The sequence below is a fragment of the Curcuma longa genome, chromosome 11 (genome assembly GCF_044706935.1).
Source record: "Curcuma longa cultivar G26 ecotype Majalengka, Jawa Barat chromosome 11, ITB_CL_G26_1.1, whole genome shotgun sequence".
NCBI classification, from domain to species: Eukaryota; Viridiplantae; Streptophyta; class Magnoliopsida; order Zingiberales; family Zingiberaceae; genus Curcuma; species Curcuma longa.
In genome coordinates, this window is record NC_133871.1 from 6,925,515 (window position 1) to 6,940,464 (window position 14,950).

Consider the following 14,950-nt stretch of genomic DNA (forward strand, 5'->3'; position numbering starts at 1 on the left):
TTTTAATAATAACATTAGTAAACAAAATGTGACTATTCTCTATCAAATATGAGTAAAAGGGGTACCACATTTAAAGTATGTCTCGTTTAAAAGGGTAATTTAATAGAAGTGTTTGAATGTTAGTATATATTTATTATTTATCTTTATTTTTGAAGACATCAAAGAATTGAAATTTTTATCAAATTAACGCTTATTCTTCAAAAGATTTAAGTCTTATTATAATTATAACTACTTTGGATTAATAACTAAAAATGTTTGTCAAGATTTGTATATGTTTCTTTTCTTTTTTTTTTTTAAAGATTATAAAGAAATATTTTAAAATAATTTTTAAAAGCTTAAATTTATGTCACACAATAATGCTACACCCATTTCTTTCCCCCTTTCTGTGAAGCGACAGAGACGCAGAGAAGACGAACAAACCCTGGCAACTCCTCCTCCTGCCTGGCTCGTCTCCTCCTTCAACGATGGCGGACGCCGAGCCTCAACTGCCCGACTTCATCCACCTCCCCGATCTCCCTCTCGACCTTCCCCCTTCGTCCCAGCAAGACCACTCAGATCCACCTCCATCGCCTAACTCCGAGGCGGCGCCGGAAGTAACGCGCGATCCTCAAGCCATCTCAGAAGAAGATGCCACCATTCCCCGAACCCCCGACGTCGTCGTCCCCGATCCCCAGGCGGAGGAGGCACCGGCACCGGCACCGGCACCCTCCCTACGCTCGCCCAAGCTCCGCCGAAAGACCTCCTTCAAGCGCAAAAAGGCTCTTTCCTTCAAGCAGCGAGCCACGGCCAAGAAGAAGCTCGCGCTTCTGACCGCCGCCTTCCGCCCCGTCCCTTTCTCCCGTGAACAGGCCCTGGCCGCCCTCGATCTCGCCGCCCACGAGGCTCTCTTCCACGCCCTCGGCCTTTGGGACTTCGCTCATCTCCCGTTCGATCAGCACGTCCGCTCCGACCTGCTCATACAGCTCATCGCCAACTACCACCCCGCCAAGCGCCGCAGCTTCGTCTGCGACCTACGCGTCTCAGTCAGCCGTCCGGATCTGGCGCGTGCCCTAATGCTCCCCGTCAAGAAGGACAAATCTGGCCTCCCTGAGCCTGGCGCTGCGGACAACAACCAGGACTTGTTCTCCATGGAGGAGTCGATTTCCGCCATTATGGACTTCATGTCGGCCTTCTTGCTTTTCCAATTCCAGGATGATGCGTGCATACTGCCCCCTGAGGTCGTGACAGCGCACCGGATGGTGAAGGAAGGACTGCCGCACAAGGTCGATTGGGCTGGGTTGTTGTGGATGTTGGTGGAGAAGGAGCTGCTGGAGGCCTCCAAGTCAGGGGTTTGCCACTATGCCTCGCACCTCCAGTGCTTGATAAAATACCAACAACCCAGATTGCTCTTAGAATCTGAATCTAAGCTTGAGCCTGTTCCTGAAGTTGAGGCTGAAGTTGAAAACTCCGCCGATGTAGGAATGGAAGAAGAAGATAATGATGATGATGCTGAAGATGTCACTGAGGATGGTGCTTCCAGGGTTAGAAGCTCAGATCATTTTGGGGCTGCCGTCGAAGAAAAGTGTGGACCTGGGTTATCTCTAGGACTGGGTGGCGATTTCACCCCTGTGGAGGGCTTTGAAGAGTTCAAGGAAGGAAAGGAGCAAGAGTTAGAGGGGGGAAATCATGGAGAAACAGAGCATTGCTTGAGGCCTTGCAATTCAAGCGGCGTGGGAAGTATGGAGTTTGAGAATTTATGCAATGGAGATGAGGAAGGAAGGAGAGAAGAGGGGGATGGTGAAGATTTTTCAGAGAAATTTGATTTCCTGGATAGGTTGGGTTCTTTTGATAGGCTAACATCAACAGACCTCCTTCAAGTTGTCGATCCAGTCGGTGAATTCTTGACAATGAGGAGTGATGGGCATAAGAACATGCCTCTAAACCACGATACAGATAGGCCTTACTTTTCTGTTGATAATGGAAAAAGAAAAATTAGTGAGATAGATGACGACGAAGAAGAAGATGAGGAGGAGGAAGACACTCAGCCATTCACACAGAGTAATCAGCAAAAAAGGGCGAGGACCGGCATAATGTGGGAGAGTCCCTCATCAGAACTTGATTCTGTACTGGAGCAAATCCATTTGTATGTGGGAAAAGCTAGACTTCTTTCTGCAGAAAAAGAGCAAGCATCCATCAATGCCCATTTACACTTGCAGTATTTGAATGAGATGCTTCAGCAGAAGGATAGGGTCATCCAGACCTTTGAGAAAACAAGGGTGGAAGAGCAACAAAAGTGGCATATGGAGGCTTGTCGATACGAGCACGAGATCAATTTGTTGGGTAACTTGGTGATCGGTTACAGGAGAGCATTGAATGAAACACGTAGAGCTTTTACGGAATATAGAAAGAAGTGCCCACAGGGCGATGAGCCTCTCTACAAGGATGTTGCTGGTTCTGGTGGTTTGGTTCTGAGCACCAATGAGTTGGAGAGGGAACGTTTGGAGAAGGAGAATGAACTTCGGTGTGTCGCGGGAAACATAGTTAATAGTTTCGAGAAGGAATGGATGCTTAAGCTCGAACATTCTGCCTCGTCACTTTCGATTCTGTTCGGGAGGATGATAGAACTTGAAGGAAAGATCAAGCTGTTGAAGGAAAGGTTTGCAAAACCTGTGACATCAGAAGCTTAAGTATGGTAGAAGCAAACAACCCTTCCATCAAATTGCCTCAATTTAGTGGTTATCACTATGAATATTGCTTTAATAGTTCTGCAGCTATTTTGACTATTGATTATGTGATTCTAAATTAATCTGATGATTATATGTGCGAACCAAGTGACAGCTTCTTTTGTACATGTATTTGTGGACTTCTACTGTACCAGTTAATCCAACTTTTGCCTAGGCACAACAAATCCATGTAGTATCAGGATAATCTTCACTTTTGTTTATGAACTTCTGTTACTTTGAGCATTTTAGCATGCCTGTTAATGTGACAAGCTAGACGACTCTCTGCAAAACCATACAGATATTTAATCATTTAATCTGCAATATATAAAGGGCTTTATGCTCTTAATATTTGTTATTATTATTATTTTTAATAATAATACAAGAAAGCAGCATCCTCAGATACTAATGTGGGCGACTCTTCTGGTTTATGCTCAGGTCTCCACTGCGAGTACTTTCAGATAGTTTAGCTTGGCTTCATCATATTTCTTCAACATTCTCAGACAACCGAAATTGTCATGGTCTTATTCTTCCCATGTTTTGTGGGAAAGATAATTCTTACGAAGACCGGTAGTAATCTTGAATTACCATCAATCAATCGAGAATTTTAAGACAACTAAAAACATATCGAGCTAGGAATGACCTGACCAAATGGTTTTTGAGCCTACCACAAACTTCCACTGAACTAGCTCGCACCCTACCCAAGTCGGCTAACAATTAAAAATTATAACAATTTTAAAAATATTTTACAAAATAGGAGACTACATTTAAGATTTCAAATGTGACAATTAGTAATATTCAAATGTGAAAAAAGGCATTTGAATAAAAAACCATCAAATATACATGTTCTCGCTCACTTCTTTCTTTGCATTCTGAGGGGAGTTGATTCTTCTTTTACATGGCACACAATTTTTGCTAAACCTTCATTTCCTTGATAGAGCATTTGGTATCATTGAAACTGCTGTTGGGACGTTAAACAATTAAAGCCCCCAAAGATTTCTGATTTGTTTGTTTCATCGCATGTCTCTCATGTCTGTTTGTTACATCTCGACTTCATAAGATCCAAAAAGCTTATCGTCTTACAATCAGTAAAGGGCAAGGTTTGGTGAACGCGTCTGGTAGAAATGTGGTGCAGCTTCAATAAGCCAGGATGGATCAATAGCAATAACATTGCGCATATAATGCTTGTCGGTTGACACAAGGGAATGATAGACCACCCACTTAGGGTTAACCCTGTAAACGAAAAACATCAAGATAAAAATGGTTGGTATCTTGAAGAAAAGGGGCAAGTTGAAAAAAAAAAGAACAATATAGAACATTTGAAGCATATTTATTCTTTGCCATAAAAATTTGAAATATTGAAGGTTGAAGAATAAACACTCCAAAAAATTATGGTGTTTGCAAAGATAACACACTTTTTTTCTGCAAAAAGGTGAAATCCGCCACCTTAGCGGCCCCACACGATCGGCCCCACGACCATCTGTGAGGAGGTAAATCGAGAAACTGTAGTTAGTCACGACGCAGAGGGTGTTGCTTGACTTCGCCAAGATTCGAACCCTTACCCTCTTCTGCAACTCTGCTGCGTCGTAACCAACTCAGCTATGCCTCGGGGGCAAAACATTAAATTAATGAGGTGGACAAAATTAAACTGATATTGGACCAACAAGTATGTTTTCTTAACAGTTCCTGTACCTAGAATGAGAATTAAACAACTGTATTGCTGCCTAGCTTCTCCATAAAAATAGAACATGCAAAATCTAGGATTAACTTAATAATCACAAGAAAAGAATGTCCAACATACATGGCAAGTATCATTTCATCCAAGAATTTTAAACTATGCATTTCAACTTTCCAGAACCAAATATCATATAAAACTGCACATTACCTGTGTGATGATCAGATTTAACTACTATATTATTAATAAATTAATATCAATTACAATAATACAGAAGTTATGTTTATTTTCTAAACAAACTATAAGTTATCATATAGAGGAGAGAAACACTCTATTTCCTTATTTCTTGAGAACAAAATATCAAAAATACTGATCTCTGAACTCTCAAAATTTGAAAACATTTCTCTAAGAAAAAAGCCAATTTGGAATATTCTCTATGCAGCATTAGTCATGGAAGCATTGTTTTAAAAAATAATCTATGTGCATATACATTTGCATTGCTTCACTGCATTGTATATGTCTGCAAATACATATGTAACCATTCACATATTTCATTAATCTTAAAATTGGCTCAACTAACTATTTGATTCGTGATTTCAAGAAAATATGAAAGAAAGAGATACCTGGATTGAAATGATATGATATGTAGAAATATAAATGACCTAGAATTAATAAAATGAGTCCTTAAATTTGGTTTGGAATACATCTAAGTATGTAACTTGTGGAGCTAATGAGGAACCTTAACCAAGGACTCAAAAATACTTTTATACATTGTAATAGAAAATACAAACAAAAGAATCATAACTTGGTTCAGACAATAAAAATTTGGCTACTAGGAGGAATTCAAAGAGATTAAATTTACTTGAAGAAAGATTAAACAATTTGCATATTAAATCTTCAAACATCTTGATAGGTACTACATATTTTGCTGGTTTATAATCTCAAAGCTTAGACTTTGTATACATTTTTTATTTTTTGAAATGAGCCAATATGCACATAAATAGGGGAAATGAACCTAGTTACTGCGGCAAAATAGCCAGCTAGCACCTTGGAGATGGTGGGCATTTGCATTTTGTTATTTTCTAGGAGGTAGACCTACGCTATTTTTATGAAAACTTTTTATTTTTAATATGTTAAATAGTTTATAAATAATTTCTGCATAAAGATCTGCATAATTTCCATACCACATAGGTAGTATGCTGTAGTCTCATGTCGTTGCAGAAAACACATGCAAAATTTAGCAATTTAAGATAATTTAATTTGGCCCACTAACCTGAACAGCACAGAAGAAGGATGAATGTATACTTCTTGAGAACTTCTAATTGTCTTGTACAGTCCATTGTGACTGTATTCCTACAAGAGAAAATCAACTTACTGAAATATGATGTTGCAAACAAGTGCTCGATGATGAAGGAAAATTCTTGGTGATTAGAACATGCCCTAAGGACAAACTTTCTAAATGTAAACTTAAAATTAGTGGGATAAAGAAACAAAGAGGAAAAATCAAGGAATAAAATACATAAGAGCATGGCACACGCCTTGCAGTAAACATAGTGTTAATTTAGAATCTATAATTCATATCAGGCCAGTAAGAAATACTTTAACAGTGGAACCCTTCACACAGGTCCTACCAGCAGAAAAACAAAATATAGCTTTTTCTTATGTATAATTAATGTATTGTTTAGTGTCCAGTTTCTGATCTTGGCATCTCATATAACTAATGTAGATGTAGACATACCTCCATGTAGCATGAATTTGCAAAGAACCCAGCAATTATGGCTTTTCTTAGAATCTGCAGTTAAAGGAAGTTGATTTAATCATTATATTGCACATCCATTTCATTATCTTAATTTTGAGGTTACAGTTTATCACTAGAATTATGAATCCCAAAAAATACATGGAACAAGGAAACACTGTTACTGAGTTAATGTGGGTATCAGTTAACCATGATACATTTATATCTAAGAAGAAGAATCCACAGGAGGAAAATCCTTTTTGAAGTTAAAAGATTGCTGATAGAGTAATATTGGTTGAATATCAAAGCATAACCATAAGTATTTAATCAATTACAATGTGGCTATTTGTATAGAGTGACTCAACTTTCAAGAAATTTATTAGATTCAGGATTTTATCATATTTAAAATTTCACATTTTAAATCAACTTTTTTCTAAATTTTAGACAATAAATCAACTTGAATCAAACCAACAAATCAGATTTTAGGGGTTGAATTGAAGTTGGGTTGGGTTTAGATGCAACCCAATGCAGACATGATGAGTAGGGTCATCTGGGTTCAAACTGGGTTTGGGATAATTTGTCTTAATCACTTTGGATTGGGTTAGTGGAATTTCGTGGAGTGGGCTTATTCTCTCTCCAGACACTTCTTTCTCAATGGATCGCGTCTCTCCCTTTGCGTGTGGCACCACTACCACTCCTTGTGTGTCCTTCGACAACTCTCTCTCTATCTGTCTTTCTCTCACAAACTCTCGCTATTCCTCTCTCCCTTGCCTCTGCTTACATAAGCCAGCACTTACTCAGAACCAAGAAGGATTGACACGTTCGTTGGCCATCTCTCTCTTCTTTTCCTTCTCTCTTGTTCTCTCCTTCCCCCTTTCTGCATCGGACGCTCCACTCATTGGCCGTCACTTGGACACCCTAGCATTGTCGCTGTTGTTTGGAGCTAGGACAAGCAACTAGCCCCTTTCCTTGCTCTCCCATTCCTATTCCCTGTGTCATACCACCCTTATCCTCACTTGAAGTCATGCGTGTTCTAATGTCATCACCCAACAACAATGTGTGTTGGTGCCCCAATTAGTTTTGATGTGATCAACCAGGTTCAGTTAGGTCCTGTGTTGTTCTGATTCCTCTGCTAAGTGTGCAGGAACTTAGGTACAGAGGAAGTCGAGCGTAAGACGTAGCGGACTTGGCACGAGATAGTGAGCCGACGGGCTCGGTGCATTCGAGGGATGCGGAAGCTGCGGAAGAGTACACCAGTGAAGCGAGAAGGACGTGCACGACGTCCGAGGGACGAGAAGCCGGAAGGAAGTACGCTTGAGGGGCAAAAGGTCGGAGTCGAATTCGAGTGAGCCTAACTCCGGTTGGTTAGAAATCACCCAACTGGCAATTCTACAAAAAGTCAACAAAAGTCAAACATATTGACTTTTGACGAAATAGAAGACTTAGACTTGGACCTTTTGGACGTAGCTTTTGAAGAAAAAAAGATAAGATTTGATCAATTTTATCTTTTATCATATAAAAGATAAATACTTAATTTTTATTAAAGATAATTCTTTTTATCTTTTATTAAAGATAAAATTTATCCTTATTTAATCAACCGCTACAATCAAAGCCTATCTCCGATCAACAGTTATCATCGCATCAACGGATCAACGACCAAGAGAAAGTTCATCTACAATCAACAATTCAGATCTATTCTTTTGGGCTATAAATAAGACCTAGAGTTTTAGAAGTTAAATCATCAATTACTTTGTAATTTTTTCTCTAAGTCTCTGTGCTACAACTGTAAAAGCTTCTCCGCCTAAAGGAGTTCTGATTGAGTGTTAACCGCCTTGGAAGTAACAATCCAGTTGCAACCAAATTTCTTTTTTAACAGACGAGTGCTATTCTTCTTAACTGTCCATTCACCCTCCTCTAGCCGGTCCAACCCGATCCTAGAATGTACACCCCAACATTGTCTATTGGATCTTGTGCACCCTAAAGTGGTCGTCTAACCCTCATGGTCTTAAGTGAAGTCGCTGCCACCATTTGTTGCCTAGATCCAAGGCATCACTGTGAATGAACCTTACTCCTGCACACTATGATTTCAGTCAATTTGGTGTAAGGATTTTGTGAGTAATTTCTTTTGTTAGAATCAGAATGATTACCTATTTTGGACTAATAATTCGGTGCTATTTAGATTGTCTCAAGTGTTTCATATTATTGAAGCATCTATTTTGCTTCTTCGATCTGGGAGAATTGCAAGGTAAAAGCTTAGCCTTATTATCTCTGTTATTATTGAAGCATCTATTTTGTTTTTTTTTAATTTTAAAGGGAGATTAATGAATGTTCGTTAGTAATGAAGGTTGAGTTCTTACACTTATATTGCACTAGGATAATTAGACTAGGACTGGATCATTAGCCTTGTAATTGCTAGATGTGTTATAATCATCTTTAGTTTATTTTGAGCCTTTTTAAGTCGTTCATATCCTTGTAATAATAGATACTGGTCCAGAGGAGCACTAGACTTTATAGGGTATTAGATCTTTACTTGATATATATTTAAGGGGGGTAAATTTACCTTGGATTCACTTATATATTCTTTATGCATGAAAACAACTATGTTAAACAAGGAGCATTGGTACGACATTAAATTAACAAAATGAGTTATAAAAGAAACTAAAACAATTGGGAGATAAATAAATGATTCTTTTCTTTCTATATAGATGTGGGTGATCATGTTAGGGATTATCAAGAGAAAAGATTGTTTTGAAAAAGATAAAATTAATATAAAGTTGATGCTTATCTTTAAATTGCTTTAGCTTCGAAGTTATTTATTGATTTATATATTGATACATGGACATTTTTGATGCTATAAAAAAGTAGGCCTATCCTAATATACAATTAAATTAGTGTGACATTTATTAAAAAGTTGATTTAGATTAGTCCCCTCAAAATAGCCAATAAGATAAAACCCAATATGTAATAATTTGTTGTGTAAAGATTTCAAGTGAAAAAAAAGAGGCTATTATAAATAGTGATAAGAATATTAAAAAGTGAAACCGCTAACCCTAGTCGTTTACTAAAGTATCTGACCATCCACATAAAGCCAAGAGATCAATTGTGGTTAATATTTATTTGCACTAGAGTACTATATCATTGTATATCAATGGAGGATGACATTATTTATAGCCTGAGAGTCTAACTCTAGTGATTCACTTCTTAGTGGATTTATTAGCAACAAATAATAAATGGTGATAATTGAGTGAGTTCAATTGTGGAAAAAAATGATGGAGATTAAATGGACTTGTGATAAAAGATGGTGAACATCTAAGAGGTTTGACTAGAAATAATTGACAACTAAATTGATTGACTTGTAATAATAAATTATAACAATTAAGAATGGTCTTAATATGACAAACCAATGCTGATGATTAAATGACTGACTATAACCAAGTATAAAGATTTGTATTATGATAAAGAATGGTGATGTCGATAAAAGGTAAATGTGAAAGTAGAATGATATTACTTTAATATGAACTTTGATTGTTGTTATTCCTTTCAACTTTAGTTAAAAGATCAAATTCATGCACATCCCTCATGTTTACCCACTTTGCAATTTATGCTTACTTTGTGAAGTTCTGAGACCTCTAGGTGCATGTGTTATTTAGGCAGTCATACTACTAGTCATGTTTCTTTTAGAATTATGCATTTTAGTTAGATTTGATATGAATTTTGTAATGACACACTATTGTAGTTCATGTGCAGTAAGTAAAGGTTGCTTCTAAACGTGCCTACTTGGGCAAAGCATGACAAAATTTGCCTCCTCAAGAAGCGGCTTCTTATTTTGATCCATTTACCGGTCTAATCCATGAACCTAATCTCATGCATATAATAGGAGTAATTCCCTTAATGTTCTAGATGGTCTCAGTGATAGTTATTCTAGATAAAAGGAAATATAAAGCTCAAATAGTAGTTGACAAACAGAAAACGATGTTCAAAAAATGGGTCTCAAATCAACCATAAGCAATAAACTGACAAAAAAGATTTACTAATGATTAGCGAGATTACCCTTTTGATGCTCATGCTATTGATGGAGAGAACTTCAAAAAAGAGGAGTCTTCATGACCCTTCGATACCATTGTTCAAATTTTTGGAGTCCAGAATGAAAATAGTAATGCCACTATTGGTGAAGCACTGATGAGAGTGGAGATGATGTTGAGGATGCTTGGGTGCTGGTGAAATATATCTTTTGTTATATTCAGCTTCTTTTATTCTAAAATTTTATGTTATATCTTTTGCCTATGCATTGGGCTCTCATAAGCATTATAGACTAATACTATTTGGAGCTAAACAAGCCGATATAAAGTATTATTGGATTTAAACATTTAAATTTGTCTTGTACAGGAACAAAATGAATACATAAGTCAGGATTTAATGTCTTTCATCTAGACATTACTTAAGAATTTTAGGAACGAAAAATTAAGAAATAAGCAACCTGGTGCCTAGATGTCAATCATCATTCTTGGCCAATCCAAAAATTGTTTTGGCCAGGCATTGTCACTAACAAACCAAAGTGATTCAGGTCAGTATGATTCTACATCAGTCTGTATGATATCAATGTTCTATAATTTATGTTTATGAAACAACTAGTCAAGCTCGTATAGTCAACGTTTTCAAATTGGAAATGGAAATGCATTTTTGAAAGAAAAATAAATCAGGTATGGATGTGCCCAACCTACATGGCAAACCTAATGCAGCACATTCAGGGCCATCCACATGGCTCAATACCTTAAACCCAACCCCAACAGTTGGAGTAGGCAGCCATGCTCTTAGGGGGGCTTGCTCTGCCCACCTGATAACACTATCTATGCTTTCCTAATTCAAAGTAAAAGCTAAACCCAAAACATAAAATGTGAACCACAAAAATTGGACAAAGTGAACAGAGATGTAAAATGCCTGTGTATCATTCTCGCATGATTTGAGTGTTAAACCAAGTCGTCTCAACAAGCGGCAGAGTTGTTCCTTGACATCCACAACCTTCTTCTGGAAATTTTTTGCAGTAAACCAATTAAACTATATAAATTAACAAAATGCAATTCAAAAAACTACCAATAAAGACTGTTGATGAAGAGAGAAACACCAGACTTGTATAAATTTAGGAGACTCACCATAGCGTGGTAGTTAACATAGTTTTTGTAACACCACTGTGAAGATTTTCCTGAGTTAATGAATCCTTTATAGACATTAAGAAATGTAATATGATCTCCCTGTAAAAAGGGATGAACTATCTTAAACAGGAATTAGAGTGACATAACAGAGAAAATGTATATTCAACAAATACAGAATATTCCAATCCAAATTAAGACAGCATTCTATGAGGCATATAATGGGCATTAAACAATACAAAGTATCAACAATGTGAGAGTTTGATTTACTAGCTCTTTTTCATTAACAGCATTCTAAAAAAAATAGCCACCTAAGTGATTTAGCCAGGGACCACTTTGCCTACCCAATATGCAGTCCCCTTTGGACGGATCGTCCAAAAAGCAACCTAGGCATCTGAAAAGGAAGCCCAAGTGATCTGACTCAGCAGACCTAGCAATGTGACAGGGCAATCTAAGCGGACAATTAGGCAGGTTCAATTTAAAGGAAATAACAATTCATTTGAAAAAGAAAATTAATTCACTTCAATGAATACAAATCAAAACCCTGAACTCCCACTCGACACCTCAACTTGCCTGCAGCCCTTCTTTCCCCACTCAACACTCCACTCACATTGAACCACAATTTGATGGTCCAAATAAATTCCAGCCACCTTTCCTCTTCCTTCTCCTCTAAGAGATATCTTCTCCATCTTCTCTTTTATAGTTCTACCAATTTACCATTCATTACTTATTAGTACCAATTTCCTTATTAAGTATCATCTTGTTTGCTTGTCAACCTATTTTGATCGATTAATGTAATTTTTTAGAGATACAGGTTAGCTGTTTTGAATATTAGTATCGATTTATTTTTTTATAATTATTTTATTATTGACTGCCTCTCTCTGATAATATCCCACATATGCGTACATACTATGTAAGGCCTAAAATTGATTTTGAGAACCTTATTCATTAACAAATCATTTTATATACTAGAAAAATTAATTAAAGATCAAACTAGAACTTAAAAACACACTGCTATGAGTTGCTATACACATTTGTCCGCATTGTGTAAAAGATCTTTAAGACATGTACCAGACCAGGCTTCTATTTGTAGTCCTGTGAGCATAGCATATATGTCCGATAAAAAAACTAGTATTTAACAATTTGACTGATCTCAACATCTTATGACAGTGAAATATCAGAGCTTGTTCCATCAATTATTTTACAATGAAGTTTATGAAGATACAATGAGATAGTTACTTTCTAATTGTCTTAAAATAAGAAGGATTTCTCATTTTACACTCTAAATTAATATTATAAAATAAGAGACATGAAAAATCAGTACCATCCTTGAATCTTTAAGAAATCATTTCCCATAATACCTGGCAATGAAAGTATATGGATGGTAAATTTGGCATCAAACCATCCAAGACCAGAAAACTTACATGTTTGGAATTTGGATAAAATTTAATTGTAGATAAAACATAATTCATAAATGAGTGAACATTTACAGTCTGTAAATAAGTAGACTTCAGTTGTGACTCAATCTCATTATCATTTTTTAAAAATATTTTAAATTTCTCAAATGGCACACTTAAAGGTGAGAAATTCCCAACCTTGACCAATCAAATCAATAATAAAGAAAATCAAACTGAAACAAAATTTTTAGCTGGATAACGATTTTAAGCCATGATTTTTTCTGAGGCATTTTACTTTGATTCCAAAGCTTTCTAATTTTTCAGTACACCTTTTAATATTATATCTTGTGCCAAACTTTTGAAAGATGATAGCATCTTATCCCAAGATGAAGCAATAGTTGATGAATTAATCTGGATGTGGATTGCCTTTTTCCCACACAATCATCATGTATGTTGTTCACTAGTTGAATTTGATTGTCAATGCGCATAAAACATTTTTTCTTCTTCAAGTGTCAATGATGAATTAATTTAAGGTTCCCACCTATATGCATGCTTCTGAAACTCAAACAACAAAACACCCTATACAGATTGCCAACTAGTTTACAAATTTTACAAAATATGTCCATTTTTTGAATTAATTCCCTCATCTATTATGTGATTCTGAACCTCAATTGTCCTATGCAGGGTGTTGCAGCCACTGTGAAAATGTTACTGAGAACAGAACACGTTCAATAATAAGAGTTGAATGCTAATTAACAAAAACAGAACATGTTCAATAATTGTCAATCATGGGTCCCCCAGCAAAAAGACATCTCATATTTCTAAAATAGGTGACACCATGAAAATGATGGAAAGCGACAAGAAAATGGCATTATTAATAAAGAAAAAAATTAAAATCAAAAGGAATTATCATATCAATTTTAATCTTATTAACCATACTAGAATTAAACAATAGGAACCTCTGCAGCAGCAAAACGTAGCTTCACTTCGTCGGATTCTTTCTGTGCTCCCCTCCCAGAAACCCAAATGGACTGCAATTATAATAAATATTAAGTGGTTTAAGAGAGACTAATTTAATTGTAAAGCAGCAAATATTCACCTGAACAGACAGAACAGCAGCTATAGTAGTCATCTCCTCGGAACAACCCAAGGCACATGCTGATAATACCATTTTGGATACCATAGGATCCTGTAATTTGAGGTATGAATATAGGATAGTATATTTTTTTTTAATGAACAAGGTTTGAAATAAAAGAACAATGACTCAAATATCCATAAAAGCATGAGATGAAAATCAGCAATCGGCAGAGCATACAAAGACTCCAATTTCAAAAAAAAAAAAAAAGTTGAATGCTAAAGAACCTTGTAAATTGCATCCAATGTAACATATGTGTTTATATCTAAAAGAAGTGAGATTCTCAGTTGAAGATCTCCATGGAACGACCCAAGGCACATGCTGATAATACCATTTTGGATACCATAGGATCCTGTAACTTGAGGTATGAATATAGGATAGGATTTTCTTTTGAATGAACAAGGTTTGAAATAAAAGAACAATGACTCAAATATCCATAAAAGCATGAGATGAAAATCATCAATCAGCAAAGCATACAAAGACTCCAATTTCAAAAAAAAAAAAAAAAGTTGAATGCTAAGGAACCTTGTAAATTGCTTCCAATGTAACATATGTGTTTATATCTAAAAGAAGTGAGATTCTAAGTTGAAGATTTCCAAGGTGCATTTCCAAAATATCCATTTGTTACTATTTAAATGCACAAGGGTTTGGATGTAAAATATTATCATTATATATAAAGGTAGCAAAAGCTACCTTTATATATAATGTTGACCTAACTTTTTTTTTTTGAAACAAAATGTCCAATAATGTTTTAGAAAATTGAATAGTACAATTAACTTATGTTTAGAATAATGAGTATTATTCATTTTTATAAGTAACCCTTTTTTCCTTTTATTATCTATTCTTATAGATTTAAAGTATTTTTCAATTTGATAGTTCCAATTGAATACAGCCTATGCAACCAAAATTTAGATTTTATTAACTGGTCGACCCTCATACAACATTGATTTTACAAACTAGGGATGACAAAACAAATCTATTACCCTATTAGGCACAATCAATTTTCCCAAAATGTTTAAGCCAAGTTAGTGGTCATCCATCTAATCTTATAAATGCAATTTATTTGTGATAACCAACCATATGAGACTAAAGTAAGACATCACAATCGCCTTTATTTGAGGGATGGTGTTCTCAACCAACACCGAAGTCAAACTTATAGCCT

At 36.0% G+C, this 14,950-nt stretch overlaps 2 protein-coding genes across 2 annotated transcripts in view; one reads left to right on the top strand and one right to left on the bottom strand.

The window, feature by feature from the left end:
- Window positions 1-391: 391 nt before the first annotated feature.
- Window positions 392-2,963, top strand: LOC141836859 (uncharacterized). The gene has a single exon (XM_074724324.1). It carries the CDS (start codon window positions 465-467, stop codon window positions 2,664-2,666), a length of 2,202 nt encoding a protein of 733 aa, XP_074580425.1. The 5' UTR covers window positions 392-464; the 3' UTR covers window positions 2,667-2,963.
- Window positions 2,964-3,443: 480 nt separating this feature from the next.
- LOC141839750 (putative pre-mRNA-splicing factor ATP-dependent RNA helicase DEAH9) overlaps window positions 3,444-14,950 on the bottom strand; it is a 32,305-nt gene continuing 20,798 nt past the window's right edge. Inside the window, exons 17-23 of the mRNA XM_074727570.1 lie at window positions 13,753-13,842; window positions 13,613-13,684; window positions 11,260-11,358; window positions 11,048-11,134; window positions 6,113-6,166; window positions 5,648-5,727; window positions 3,444-3,932 (exon numbers count right to left, since the gene is read on the bottom strand). Of these exons, the coding sequence (XP_074583671.1) occupies window positions 3,785-3,932; window positions 5,648-5,727; window positions 6,113-6,166; window positions 11,048-11,134; window positions 11,260-11,358; window positions 13,613-13,684; window positions 13,753-13,842 (630 nt within the window). The 3' untranslated portion in view covers window positions 3,444-3,784. The remainder of the gene's footprint in view (window positions 3,933-5,647; window positions 5,728-6,112; window positions 6,167-11,047; window positions 11,135-11,259; window positions 11,359-13,612; window positions 13,685-13,752; window positions 13,843-14,950) is intronic.